The 15,238-nt window shown below is 42.3% G+C and overlaps 1 protein-coding gene across 10 annotated transcripts in view; it reads left to right on the top strand.

Moving 5' to 3' along the window:
• The window catches only part of DLG2 (discs large MAGUK scaffold protein 2), a 1,569,268-nt gene that overhangs the window by 1,497,214 nt on the left and 56,816 nt on the right, over positions 1 to 15,238 (top strand). For all 10 annotated transcript variants that reach the window (XM_030558530.1, XM_030558473.1, XM_030558462.1 and 7 more), the window contains one exon: positions 15,003 to 15,078. In XM_030558530.1, coding sequence (XP_030414390.1) covers positions 15,003 to 15,078 — 76 coding nt within the window. The remainder of the gene's footprint in view (positions 1 to 15,002; positions 15,079 to 15,238) is intronic.

The following is a 15,238-nucleotide window of genomic DNA, read 5'->3' as shown; positions in this document are numbered from 1 at the left end:
AATCTCCACCAAGCATTCTCAAAACTACAATACCCGCACGAGGAAATAAGGAAACAGATCAACAGAGCCAGACGTGTACCCAGAAGCCTCCTACTGCAAGACAAACCCAAGAAAGAAAAGAACAGGACTCCAGTGGCCATCACGTACAGTCCCCAGCTAAAATCCCTCCAACGCATCATCAGGGATCTACAACCCATCCTGGACAATGATCCCACGCTTTCACAGGCCTTGGGTGGCAGGCCAGTCCTCGCCCATAGACAACCTGCCAATCTGAAACATATTCTCACCAGTAACTGCACACCACACCATAGTAACTCTAGCTCAGGAACCAATCCTTGCAACAAACCTCGATGCCAGCTCTGCCCACATATCTACACCAGCGACACCATCACAGGACCTAACCAGATCAGCCACACCATCACCGATTCATTCACCTGCACGTCCACCAATGTAATATATGCCAGCAATGCCCCTCTGCTGTGTACATCGGCCAAACTGGACAGTCTCTACGGAAAAGGATAAACGGACACAAATCAGATATTAGGAATGGCAATATACAAAAACCTGTAGGAGAACACTTCAGCCTCCCTGGCCACACTATAGCAGACCTTAAGGTGGCCATCCTGCAGCAAAAAAACTTCAGGATCAGACTTACAAAGAGAAACTGTTGAGCTTCAGATCATTTGCAATTTTGATACCATCAGCTCAGGATTAAACAAAGATGGTGAATGGCTTGCCAACTACAAAACCAGTTTCTCCTCCCTTGGTTTTCACACCTCCATTGCTAGAACAGGGCTTCATCCTCCCTGATTGAACTAACCTCGTTATCTCTAGCTTGCTTGCATATATATACCTGCCCCTGGAAATTTCCACTACATGCATCCGACAAAGTGGATATTCACCCACGAAAGCTCATGCTCCAAAACGTCTGTTAGTCTATAAGATGCCACAGGATTCTTTGCTGCTTTTACAGATCCAGACTAACACGGCTACCCCTCTGATACTTGAATAGCATTTCAGAAGCAAATAGCAAATAATCAAAGACATACTTAAAGCAAATAGGTGGTGAATAGCCCAAAGACTAAAAAATAGGTGTTGGCTCCGGCTACTTTGAACACCTAGTGTTGGAGCCTTATACTGGCAGTATCTAAACTCTAAATCTACATTCACAAACTGTCCAGACATTTGAGGATTTCCACCCTTGCTTTTGAATCAGCAAGTGACTGGACCTTTCCTTTGGGGTCTACAAAGTGCAACTCATTCTGTATGGAATCCTTCTCATTTATCCCTCTCACCTTTAAAAAACATTTTAAAGTGCCCCCCCAAAAAAACCCAAACAATTTATGTAGACCCATCACAATTGGCCCTTTATTTACCAAAGTGCCTTTCAATTCCTCTTTTTCCTTTTTTTGCACTTTGGCCCCCTCACTTTGTATTTCATGAGAATGGCATATTATTCTGTTATGTACAGCACTCTGACCACTTTCTCCTTTCTGATCATCTAGATTAGCGGTTGGCAACCTATGGCACGCATGCCAAAGACGGCACACGAGCCAATTTTTAATGGCACGCTGGAGCCTGCCGGGACTCCAGCATGCCATTAAAAAATCCTGCCCAGCCTGGCCCGCTGTCCTCTGCCCTCCGCTCCCCCCGCAGGGGCAGGGAGCAGAAGCATAGTTGTGCGCACGGGATGGGCAAATGGCCCCACTCTCCGGGCAAGGCAAGCTGCGGGGTCTGCACTCCCAGGCTGAGCGCAGCAAGCTGCTGGCCCCTCCCCCGCCTTCTCCCCTCCCCTGGAGTCGTGCTGCTGCGCGCAGCACTCTGTGGGTTGGGGCTGCGTGCTCCTGTGGGGCAGCGTTTGGCTCCGCGGGGAGGCAGAGACGCTTTCTGCTCAATCGGACCTCTGATGCCGCCTCGCGCAGCACTCTGAGGGGCAGGGCTGTGCTCTCCCACAGGCTCTGTGTGGAGCCTCATGCTAAGGGGTCCAGAGATGTGGGGGTTGGATAAGGGGTGGGGGCAGTCAGGGGACAGAGTGGGTTGGATGGGGCATGGGAGTCCCAGGGTCTGTCAGGGGGCGGGGAGTGGATAGGGGTCAGGGCAGTCAGGGGACTGGGAGCAACGAGAGTCCGGGGGGGGGCAGTTAGGATGGGGGGGTCTCTGGAGGGGGTGGTCAGGGGACAAGGAGCTAGTGCGGGCATTGGATGAGTTGGGAGTTCTGGGGGTCCTTTCAGGAGGCAAGGGTGTGGAGAGGGGTTTGGGCAGACAGGGATCGGGTGGGCAGTTGAATGGGTTGGAAATTTTGGGGGTCCTGTCAGGGAGGATGGGGTATGGGAGTCCCGGAGGTCTGGCTGGGGATGGGGGTGTGGATAAGGGTCAGGGCAGTCAGGGGATAGGTGGGGGTAGGGTCCCGTCCGGGGACAAGGAACAGGGAGGCTTAGATAGAGGGTGGTGTCCTGGGGGGCAGTTGGGGGCAGGGGTTCCAGGAGGGGGTAGTCAGGAGACAAGGAGCAGGGGGGTTGGGAGTTCTTAGGGGGGCAGTCACCCAGCACTCTCCCCTGAGCCCTGACCCCACACACACACACACACACACACACACTGCCCTCTGCCCCGCAGACACCCCAGGCCCCTGCCCTGAGCGCTGTACCTCCCTCATACACACCCAGCCCTCTGCTTGACTCCATCTCCCCCCACCTCCCCAACAACTGTAGCCCTGACTCTGGCACCCCTACACATACCCAGGCTCCCCTCTGCCCTGACACCTGCACACCTCCCACATACCCAGCCCTCTACCCCTAGCCCTCTGGGTCCCGGCCGCCGGCCCCACATGGCCTGCTGCTGGTCTTGGGTTCTGGCTGCCGGACCATTGCCAGCCGGGGTCCTGGCCACAGGCCTTGCTCAGCCCGCTGCCGGCTTAGGTGAACAGAACCCCAGACCAGAAGCAGTCTGAGCAGTCCGGCAGCATAAGATCAACATTTTAATTTCATTTTAAATGAAGCTTCTTAAACATTTTGAAAACCTTATTTATTTTACAATACAACACTAGTTTAGTTATATAATATATAGACTGAGATCTTCTAAAAAACATTAAAATGTATTACCAGCACGCGAAACCTTAAATTAGAGTGAATAAATGAAGACTCGGCACAGCACTTCTGAAAGGTTGCTGACCCCTGATCTAGATTGACCTCCTGTACAATTAATACATTAATTATAACTGAAAACAATAGAAAATAACCTTTATTTTCTTGAAACCATTGACCTCTTCCATAATAGTTCTTTGCTCCAGTATATACTCTGGGAGCAATTAATATAATTAAGTTCTTACTTAGGGATACGTCTATGAAAATCACTTTCCAAGTGCCTGATTTTACCATTTTTTCCACAATTTTTGGAATGGAGCCATTCAAACAGGCACACTAAAGCATGAGCAGATAAGAGAAATTTCTGATGCTAAATCAAAACTCAGTTTTCTTTTCCCTTGTATTTTATAATGGATGTGGTAGACCAGAAGAGGTTGTAATTTATAGCTACCAGGGAATTGCTGCCCATTACTCACTCTGGGATGGTGTGTTGTTTCCAGCCCTTAACTGTCAATCAATTACATGGAGCTTGAAAGCAATTTGTCATTAGATTTAATCGTGGTCACTTCCATGTCGGTTTGTTATTTTGTTTACAACTAGGAAGCCCTCCTTTAGGAGTGAATTTGGATGCTGTAGCACGGTGTCACAGAGACATACAGTTTCGTTCTGTATTGAACAAGCAGAGTACCACGGTCCTAGGCCACCTATGTCCCTCTCAGTAAGGGCTTAATCCTGTGAATTGGTTAGAGTTTTTAACTGCCATTGACTCCAGTAGTAATCGAGGTGAGAGTGATCAATGCCTCGCAGAATTGGGATCTCACTGATCATGGCTTTGGCTCTAGAGGAAGCAGTTCACTCACTCTTAAAGGCAAAACTGCTCCTATTTTGGCCAGAGGTCCAATAGTTCTTTTACATACCAAGCTCTGGTCACCATGAAGATGTATGTTTCTAATTACAGTTGTAATGTACCCTCATGCTGGGTGGGTGAGCAGCATGGCCCTCCTGCTGTGAAGTGATGTCACTTTAACACTGATGACATTACGTTTAGTGAAGGAGACAGTGAACCAGTTTTTAGCCTGCTGGTATAACCATCAGACAGGAAATATTATTCTTTAACACGTAAGAATTAAACACTATGTGCCAACTTCCACACTGCTTTACACTCACCATGAAGCTGTCAAAGTCAATCCTAAACAAGAGAGAAGAGTAACATCAGTAGACAAACATTACATGATTTTGTATCTCAGACTCCAGAGCCAGTGCAGTGCCATGAGGTGTCAGTCAGCCCAGAACTTGGCATGAGGGTATGTTTAAAATATTAGGGTTAAACCAATTTTAAATTTTGTTGGAATTCAAGTTATAATCTCTCTCATGCAACTAGTGCCACAGATTACTTTATTTTATGTGGAAGTGGTCATCTCTAGAATTAGATTTAGAAATGCCAGTTGGAATGAATCTTCTACACATCACTGTTTGATAATAAGAAGTGCTGCTCATCTTGTGAACTCTCATGCTGATGGGATAAGCAAAATGGGTGCAGCTTTCTATTAAGGTCAATAGCCATAATTAGAGAAATATAAAGAAGCCACTCAAAGCTGGTATTTCAAGGAACTCTAATTTACTCTAGATGCAGGTCACTGAAGGTAGGAACATCCCACCTTATGACTGTCAATGCATATATACCTGTCCTTATCTTTTTCTGCACTCACTGTCTGAGTAAGAGTTGCATGAATTCGCTGTAAGGACTGAAAATAGCAGTGAATTGAGTGCCCTTAATTTAATGCAGATCGTATCATCATAATCTAGCCCTGTATTGTCACCAAACCCACTGCTACTGCCTCTGAAATCAATGAGAGTTTTGCTTGTTACTTCAACAGAAGCAGGGTTAATTTACCCTAAAACTTCTTTTGTCTTAAACGTATCCATTCACAAAACCGTCTATCAGATTTGGAGTCATTCTGAGAATACTATTATCAAATATATGGGGGGGCGAGTCTATGCAAATTATATCTATATTTTACAGAACAAATGTTTAAAGTGATATCAGTCTGTCATGCTGTTTTCAACTGTACAAAGCTTTCAGGGCATAATTATTTTTTTCTTCTTAGATTCTACAGGGCAAAAGATGAAAAAAGAACACAAAAAAGTCTTTCATAAACATTTTTCAAGGACAGGGAACCAGAGGTTTGCCAATTGCAAAAATCCTTCTGGGTAAAAAGGCATCTTAAATTTGTTATTCTGCCCGACTTGTCAGAAGGACATGTTGATCCACTCAACTGGGTTTTACTTATGTTTCACTTCTAAATTAGCTACCTTTTTAAAAATCCCTCAAGATTTTAATCCCAGAATGATAAAGCTTTTTAAAATAGCATAGTCTTGTTAGCTTTATCTGAAGTGAGTTACTTGAGCACAGTTGCTAATCTAATGGGAAAAGATAAATATAGAGTAAAATTGATATGCATGTGTGTATTCCCCTCTCCTCATTCTTTTGCAAGCAGGAGAAACATCATCACAGTAGGAATAAGGATGTACTGTGAGTCCAGGAAAGCACTAACCACAAGCTTCATTGAAAGTGGCTTTGCTTGCAGGAGACATTTTTATATAAGATGAACTTTATTAATATTTTTCAATTTAAAATAAGAATTAGCTTTCACAAAGGCCATTAACCACCAAGATAACTTCATGGGAGTGTGGCAAGTCAATTATTTTTGTAACAGCTCATGAAGTCTTAATCTTTAAACAGCTTTAAAAGATTTTTCCTCCCCAATCTTACAATAGCACATTTTTCCATAATAGTAACTATACCACTTTTCTCGGACAATAAACCGGTGCTGAGCTGCCATCAATTGGCAAAATTCTGATTATGAAGACCTGAATTCTTCAGAGAGAGAACAAGTTTTTTCCTAGTGCATTTACACATGTTGTTTCAATAAAAAGCCAATTAATGAGTTCTAATATTGCTCAAAAATCAGTTGGAGAATGGACATTTGTGGTCAAAATCAGACCTTGCATGAATGCTTACAACAAGCATGGAAGTCTCTGGGCCAAACTGAGCAGGGATGTAAGTCATGGAGAAGTTGTGTACTGGGTGTGGTAAATTGGTCTGAAAATGGGTGGAAATGATAAAATATGTTTGCACTGATCTGACATTCAGTGGATGGGCAAAACTCACATGCCAATAGAAAAGATAGTCATTTTCCTGCTTCCTTACTCTAACAGAAGGGTGAAAGATAAAACAAGTTTTGTCAAACACACATTTTATTTTGCATTCTATTATTTAGTAACTTTTCTTACTACACTTTCTATCATTATGCTCATTCTGCAAACCACCCGAATGCTACATCAATACAAATTAAGCAACTCCAACCACTTGTAAATTACATGTTGGGGTGGGAAACCAAGTATACCTTCATTTACATCACAAATGAATATGACTATGAAAGGGTAAAGACTGTTATTTTACATCTCCAATAAGAAAACTAATCTGTGGTGTTATAAATTTGTTAGTAAACTTTTCAGTAATCCATTAACCATCCACTTACAGCATATTACATTCTTCTGATTCTTCTGTTTGGCTTAAAAACAGCAATGTTAGATGCCCAAGTCTAGATTAATGATCCAATTGATTGCTTCAGGTGATGCGAAGTGAACGGCAGTGATTCCACCATCACGTCATTACTTGGGCCATTGATTGACAAAGTGTTCCATAGTTTGAAGTCCATTTCCTCAGTCACAGATAGGATTGTATCTCAGACCCCATTTACTGGAGAAGGTAGGCACGTCTGCCATGTGATGTGCAGCTGCGATTCAAAGTGGGCCATATTTTTTGTGGGTCCTTTATATTGTGTTTTTTAAGGATGTTGGTGTCCTTCCACCTTGTTCACCACTGATCTTCAGGGAGAAAACCTGAATCTTTTGAGCTCTTGCATTGCCAGCCTAAAAGATTTTCTGGATTTGAGTCAGAATCTCAGTATATTATTTAGGTCTTTGTGTATTGGAAGATTCATGTTCCCTCGAACATGATGGAGCCTCCAAAGAATTCTGATATTGCAGTGAACTTGAGGTGGGTAGATGTGCACCAGTATGGGAAGCCATGGTTGTGACGTGTTTTTTGGTGCCCATATTAATCTGCATGACACTCTTAAATTGACAGTCAACAAGCAATGTGTGTGAGCGATGTGTCCAGATGAGTGAGCAGTATTTTGCAGTTCAGGAGATAAGAATCAGTGACAAGGTCTGTAAAGTTTTTGCATTAGCTTCCAGGTCATTCCTGCCAGTTTCTGGATGAAATTCACATGTATCTTAATTCTGTCATGAATATTTTTCAGGTGCTGTTCATATTTCAGGGTGGGATCATGTTTTATCTGCAAGCCACAGAAGTCCATGTGCTGTTCCTGCCTAACCATTTGATTGTTTAGATGAAATGCTGACACAATAAGCCGAATGATGTTTGGGTTTAGCTGTCAGTATAATAAATATTATTCCATTTTAAAATGGTTTTAAGGTTCCATCCTTAGTCAGGATTTGTTCTGTGTAGGTAAATCCTGTGCCTGTATGGTCAAAGCAATGTCATCACCATCAATTTCTGTTATAATGTTCGGTTCAGACCACTGGTGCGGATATTAAGCAGGGCCGGTGCTAAGACTGATCCTTGTGGTAGGCCATCATTGAGAGTGCATGGCCTGCTGACCTGGTTGCTCAGGAAAACACAAAAGGTTGGTCAGAATGTCCTGGAAGACTTTTATCGGTGCATGGGATAATTTTGCTTGCTTTCAGGAGGAGGCCATTCCTCCACATCGTGTCATAGGCAGAAGATAAGACTAAGAAAGCTGCCCCAGACTTGAGTTTTCACTGGAATGCAGCCTCAGTGTGTGTTGTCAAAGCTAATACTTGGTCATTGTAGCTATGGCTTGATTGGAAACCCATTTGTATGTCCGGTAAGATGGCTTCTAAAGTTCTACAAGTGGCATAATCCTTGTCAGTAATACATTCATATGAGGTGAATCTGCATATAGTTTCTTTGTGTTTCCAGTTTACCCCAAAGAGTTAGGGTAAAATTTTCAAAAGTGCCAATGTACCATTTTCAGAAGCAATTTAGATACTAAGTTTTCATTGACAGTCAATAGATTTCAAAACTGCCCTTTTTAAGATTTATTATGAGCAATTTTTTTATGCTCATAATTCACTTGGACACTTCTGAAAATTTTACTTGTAGGCCCTTTTTCATTGGCAAGCACATAGAATCAGCTTATGCTTTCAGCTACATCAGTGTAAACCTGGATAACTCCACTGTACCATTATTCAGGATTTACTCCACTGTGACTGAAGTAGAGTTTGTCTCATAAGGCACCAAATGCTGCTCTTCGGATCAAGCAATGCCAAACCACTAAGCTACTCGTTTTATAAATGGAACCCAGAAACCCACTTATTTCATATTACTAGGATTTAAAAGCACTTAATATAATTTTTGAAAGCTCCAAATTCAGTTAGGAGGCTAAGCCTCATTTGCAAAAGTGACTTAGGAGCTTAAATCTCACTGAAAATCAGTGGTGCTAAGTACCCAAGTGTCTGTCGCTTTTGAAAATGGACTTAAGTTCTGGAGTCACTTTGGTGACTGATAATTTTACCTATAGCCTCATTCATAAATAGGCCCAAATCTGGTGAAGTCAGTTGGACTGTGTCTAGTTATGCCAGGCTAGAAATTGGTCCAAGCGTAGTGATAGTGTAACACTGATAGACTCTGGTCATTGGTGGGCAGGATCAAAACGGGTACCTCTGGAGCATAGGGCATGAGCTAAAAGCTAACTGGCTGTTAGCTAAGGCTGTAGAACAGACTCATTTTATCTCTCTAAGTGGTCTCGGTGCCACTGGATGGGACAGAACACCGCACCCAGAAGGTGTGTGGGTTACAATAGCTCTGTGTTTCATTAGTGTGGTAATATATTCAGCTTCTGCTGAATTTCCATACACATCCGAGTTGAAGGATCCCAGTTTAATAATTGACAGGAATGAATTCAAGTAGGTGAGATTTTAAAAACCCAAATGTAAATTGTAATTTTTTATCAACCTACTCAGCCTAATCTGGTAGCCCAGATTCCAAGCCATATATATGCTATTGTTTAGCATTAGCAGGAAATCCCAACTTCTAGTTCTGAGAGGCAAACCTCCTTCCCCTGTCCTTGCTCTTTGTATTTAAAGCTGTTATCTGGAGAAACCTACAGAGACATAAGAGGAAATATGTTTTGTGATTAGCTCTACAAATCAGGCTTTGTACCTGGAGCTAAGCAGAGTGGGAATGAGTGATATTTGCAAGACTTCAACGGGTCATTCAAGGGGACACAGGATCTGTGACTACATGGTTGTAGTGGGCCAGAACTGCTACATGTGGAGCATTGAAAGGCAGTGGCCTCTGAGCTGGAATAGCAGCTTCAGGTTGACTGTGTGGCAGTCCCACCCCTATGGGGGTTGAATAGCCACTACCGCACGTAGCTCCATGGACAAGGCCCAAGTAATTTGGCTTTGTACAGAAGAGGTGAATTTAAAGTTTGAAAAACTGTTTTAAATCAACCCGCTGAAAATCAGTTCCTTGTTTATTCACCTGCCGAAACTGGAGTTGAGAGTATTGTGCTTTCCCTGTTGATGAGTTGCTAATATCTAAAGCAGTGTAAAGAATGTCAGTTTATACATTATTTACGTGTTTGCCATGTCAGCCTTTGCAACAGAGTCACAAAACATTGATTTCCAGTGGTATTTGTAAATGAAAAGGCTTTAAGGTCATACATATATATATAAATTTATCACATTAAAAAGTTAAAAGGACATTAAAGTTGCAATATCAAGCACTCACAGGTTAGGAAATGCCAAAGTTAAGGTTGCAAATAAAACCTTAATTTGGCCTTCTTATGTATATACATTATGATTAAGGCTACAATTTAATCATGGGTGTTTTTAGTAAAAGTCTGGACAGGTCCTGGGCAAGAAACAAACAATCATAGCCCATGACCTGTCCAGGACTTATACGATAAATACCTCTGATTTAATCGTTTGGGGGGGGGCTTCAGGGAGAGGAACCTGGGGTATCACCTGCACCACCTGTGGGGGGGGGCTTGCAGCACCAGCTGCCAGAGGGAGGAGAACTCTAGGGGTCCTGTGGCTGCCCTAGCGAGGAGCCCTGAGAGGTCAGCGGCCACTCTGGCCACCCCGGGGTCAGCTGCTCAGAGCAGTGGCTGGTGCGGCTGTCTGCGGAGCCACTCGAGTGAATGCCTGCAGAGCTGTTCCAGCAGCGGCCGGTGTGGCTCTCCCCGGGTTCACCTGAGCAGCTGGCCCCAGAGCCAGCTGCTTGGGCAGCCCTGGGGTCAGCCATACTGGCCGCTACCAAAGTCACAGAATCCATGACTTCTGTGACCACCATGACAAACAGAGCCCTAATTATGATACAGTCTTTGATTACATGATCACATGCCATTTTTTCTACATCACTCCTGCTCATTCAGTGCACGGGGTTAGATGGTGCTTGTTGCACTGATAGTTACTCAATAGTTCTTTCTACCCTTTTCATTCGATGCACTGTTATGGCACACCATCCTAATCCTGCACTGAATAAAGAATTATTAATTTCTGCATGGGCTCTTCTTAGTACCTTTAGAAACATTAATGAATTTATCTTTCTTCACAGCACCCCATGAGATGAACTGGAATTATTACCTGCATCGTACGCATGAGGAATAGAAGTAGAGAGATTAAACCCAAAACTATCAGAGGTGTTAATTAATTTTGGGTGCCCAATCTAAGAAATTTAGGGCCTGATTTTTCATTTCTGAGTACTGAGTAACTAGTAGCAGCAGAAAGCACAAGTATCTTCTGTATGGATTTTCCACTAGAGGTGAATGTGCGCACACACACACACACTTTGCTAGTGAGTTTCACAGCAGAAGACTCTTGAGACTTGGAAATAATGGGTTCAATAGGAGAGTGTGTTTTATTAGTTACTGGCCCTCTCCCCCTGCCTCTCCCTATCCCCTTCTGATCCTATTCTCCCCCAACTCCTGTCTATTTTCCTTTTCCACTGCTCCTATCCTTCCCCCTCCTTCTATGGCTCCTGTCCTCCTCTCTCCCATCTGCTTCTGCCTCTTCCCCTGCCCCCCCCCAAAAATATGACTCATAATCCCTGCCCTGAACTTCATACTCCTCTCCCACCCTCTCCCCTGAGTTTTCTTTTGCCCCTCCCACACACACCTGTAGCTCTTCAGCTAAACCCTGTTCCTCACCCCTTTGCATTTGTGTCAGGATGGTTCCCCCTCCTGCACGCTACCTGGGCACTATGAGAGAGGATTGCGAGCACAGGCGAGACAGTCTCTTTGCTCTCAGTGTAGAAGCAGCCTTTGGAGAATTTAGCTGCCAAACTCTAACAAATGTCAACTGAGCACATGCAAGGTGCAATTCTTCAGAGACTTCAGAGAAATGTGGGCAAATTTGCACAGGAAAAACAAAGGGCACATCCTTGACCCCTCTGCCCAATCTCAATTAACCCCTCCAAAACATGGAGGCACAAGTTTCTCACCCAAATGGCTGTAAGAATTGTTAACTGAAACTTAAAAAAAAATAGACAGACACCTGGAATGAGAAATTTCAGGCTGAAAGGTTAAAATTGGTAAAGTTATAGTGTCTTATAATGGAAAGTGTTGGGCAACTTTAACTATAAGCATTACTATTTGCACTACTTATAATATATCATTAGCTTATGAAACACTCAGTTTTCCACGGGCAATATAAATATTTATAAATGTTCTTAGTGAATGTGTCTGGATTATTAATGGCAGTTCAGTACATTTATTATTTATATACCTTTCAAGGCAATGTAGATTGTGGCATAGATTTTGTCTGCATTGCCTGCAAATAGCAGCATGAAATCTGCATGATTGCTAGAGACATTCTGGGGCATTACATAAACCAGATCTGGTTTTGTGGCTCATTTTCAAGTTTCTCTGTGAAATGAATCAGAACTAAAATTCAGAGTAACTACTTTAGAAGGTTAGGAAAGATAGGAATGAGAATTAATATTAACACAGATTGATAATTAGAAAACTGTGTTCGGCTTTGAGCTAATTATTTTCTCAGCAGACATCCCTCCTGCTTAGGAGATTACACAGCCTCAAGTCTTCTTGTTTTACCCATTCTGTCATGGGACTTCATCTGTTACTTTAAAATTTAAGGCTGTTCCTTTGGCTTTAAGATCACAGATTGAATTTGAAGGATGCATTTCAGCTGTTTCTATTCTACATTTACAGAGAAACACTTATTCCAAAATTCAACTGTAACTATAGTAACCTGCATTTCAGTGTTTTTCAGGAAGAAAAATAAAAGCCCGCTCAGATAGAAGGGAGCATGTTATGTTATTTATTTAACTATGAAAAGGCAAAGACTTGATATTTAAGAAAAAAATAAGCCAATTACCAAAAACTAGCAGAGCTCTGTATTTATTCTCAGGAACTAGATGATCTGCTTGTACCTAATCCAGCTTCTTACATAAGAAACTGCACTAGACAAGTGGGGGGAAAAGGGAATATTTAGACCAATCTGGATTATCTAACATTCCTCACTTACTGCCCCACTATTCACTGTCCAGTATAGGTCAGAGGAGGGTAGATTTGTAGGCTAGCTTTGTGATATTGTACTCACCAAATCTACTACAGCAATTAAGAATTTTGAACAGATAAAATTACCTTTTCTATTATAAACAGATGATCACATTTGTGTGCCTCGATTAGTAAATTCTTCTGATGATTTTGGAAGGCTGATAAATGACATCTTTTACAATAATGCCCTTATCAATAAAGATGAGGAGGGATTGTTGGGCTCCTACCTTTTTTCCTGCTTCCTTTGAAGCCATTCCGTACTTGCAGTTACTCGAGTGCACTATATAATACATCAGATGCTTATAGAAATGCATATTTAATTGCACACTTTCCATGTTCCTAGAGATTCATATGGTTTAGTTTTCAATATTATACCATATGCTGCGTGCATTTCATTATGTTAATGCACTTTCAATTTTATTCAGACTTCCTTTAAAAATATTGTTAGTCCACTCGATGGAAACCAAGTGCATAGACTCAGAGTTTAAGGCCAAAGGGGACCATTAGATCATCTTGTCTGACCTCCTGTATATCACAGGGCACTAAAATTTCACCCAGTTAAACCCTTATTAGGGCCAATAATTTGTGTTTGGCTAAAGCATAACTTTCTAAAAGGCATCTAGTCTTGATTTGAAAGTATAAAGAGATGGAGAATTCACCACTTTCTGTATTTTGTTCCAGTGATTAATAAAATTCACTGTTAAAAATGTGTGCCTAAAATTCCAATTTTAATTTATTTGACTTCACTTCCAACTATGAGGGGGTTTTGATGCCTTTTTCTGCTAGATTAAAGAGCCATTTAGTACCCGGTATTTTGTCCCCATGAAGGTACTTAAATGCTAATCAAGTCATCTCCCAGCCATCTTTTTTGATTAATTAAATACATCGAGCTCTTGCTGTAAGGCATTTTCTCCAGCCTTCAGACCATTTTTGTGGCTTTTTCTTTACCCTCTCCAGTTTTTCAGCATCTTTTTTAAACCAAACCTGTATACAGTATTATAATATCTGCATCACCAATGCCTTGCTTCATAGGAGCCAACTTTCTAATGTGACTGGGGATGCTCCCTCCCAGCTCCAACCCAGACTCCGACCCACTCCACCCCTTCCCCCAAGGCCCCACCCTGCCTCTTCCTGCCCCACCCCACCTCTTCCCACCCCACTCTACCCCCTCCCCGAGTGCACCCCACCCTCGTTCCTCCCCCCTCGCCTCCTGCATGCTGCGGAATAGCTGATCTGCAGCAGGCAAGAGGCCCTGGGAGGGAAGGGGAGGTCCTGTAAGGGGGTTGTTGGTGGATGCTCAGCACCCACCATTTTTTTTCTGGGTGTGCTCAGTGTCAACGCCTATGCCATGTTTAGCCATCTGCCAAACCCACTGCCATCCCAGAGTTTCAAATCCCACGAGATCCCCTGATATTTGTTTTCAGTAACCAAATACTGCGCTGACTCAAACAAGAGAAAAAGTATATTTTTCACATCCCTCTCATGTTTGTGGAGGACAATGTTTTATAAGGTGAATGCAAGTCCAATTTGTAATGTGTTTGAGTGGCTATGCCCATCTCTGTCCTGCCTCCAAGTATTATAAGTCTCCATAGAAATACCAGTTGAGGTGAGCCTATACATATATAAAGTAATTTAAAGGCCTCAAGCAAAACTTCTCTGCGCTTGAGACATACATATTTCAGGTGAGAATTTTTAAGATAACATTTCAACTAGTTTTGAAAACAGTAAATTCATGCCTAAGGATATTGAATACTATTTTCCAAGGGTAAAATTTTCAAAAGCACTCAAGTGAATTAGGAGTCGACATCCCATTTTCAAAAATAACTTTGGCACTTAAGCCAGATTTTTAAAGGTAATTAGCACCTGCAACTCCCACTGAAAAATCTGGCCCTTAGTCTAATTGAAAATCAGTGGGATTTACACATATAAGTGCCTAACTCACTTTTGAAAATAGGACTTAGATGTTGGGTATAATTTTCAAAAGTATCTATTTGTTTTGGGAAGCAACATTGTTTCAATGATTAAAAGAGGGTACTAGGAGTCAGGACTCCTGGGATACAGTAAAATCTCTGCCACTGAATTGTTCTGTGACTTTGGGCAAGCCACTTGACCTTTGTGGTTCTTAGTTTACCCATTTATAAAACAGGAATAATAATAATACTTACTTATTTTACAGGAGTGCTATAAGACACAGTAAGACTACTGAGTGCTTTGAGATCCTTGGTTACTATATGAATACAAAATATAATCCTGATGTGAAGATTTATTTTTCTTTAATTTTCTTCAGGGTTGAAAGAAAGGAGCGTGCACGTTTGAAGACTGTGAAGTTTAATGCGAAACCTGGTGTGATTGATGCAAAAGGGGTATGTAAAAAACAAACATACTAAAAGATGCCAGAATGTCTCTGTAGTCAGAGTTAAATTAAATTGCTGTGTGTTTTAAAATTGAGCATATTATGGCAACACAAGAAGAAGGGATTGTTTTAAGTAAGGTTTGGAGTATGGTGAAGAGTTGAAAGTATGA

The sequence above is a fragment of the Gopherus evgoodei genome, chromosome 1, assembly GCF_007399415.2.
Source record: "Gopherus evgoodei ecotype Sinaloan lineage chromosome 1, rGopEvg1_v1.p, whole genome shotgun sequence".
Lineage (NCBI taxonomy): Eukaryota > Metazoa > Chordata > Testudines > Testudinidae > Gopherus > Gopherus evgoodei.
Note: the sequence above shows the minus strand (reverse complement) of the source record. Positions and strands in the feature narration are given on the sequence as shown.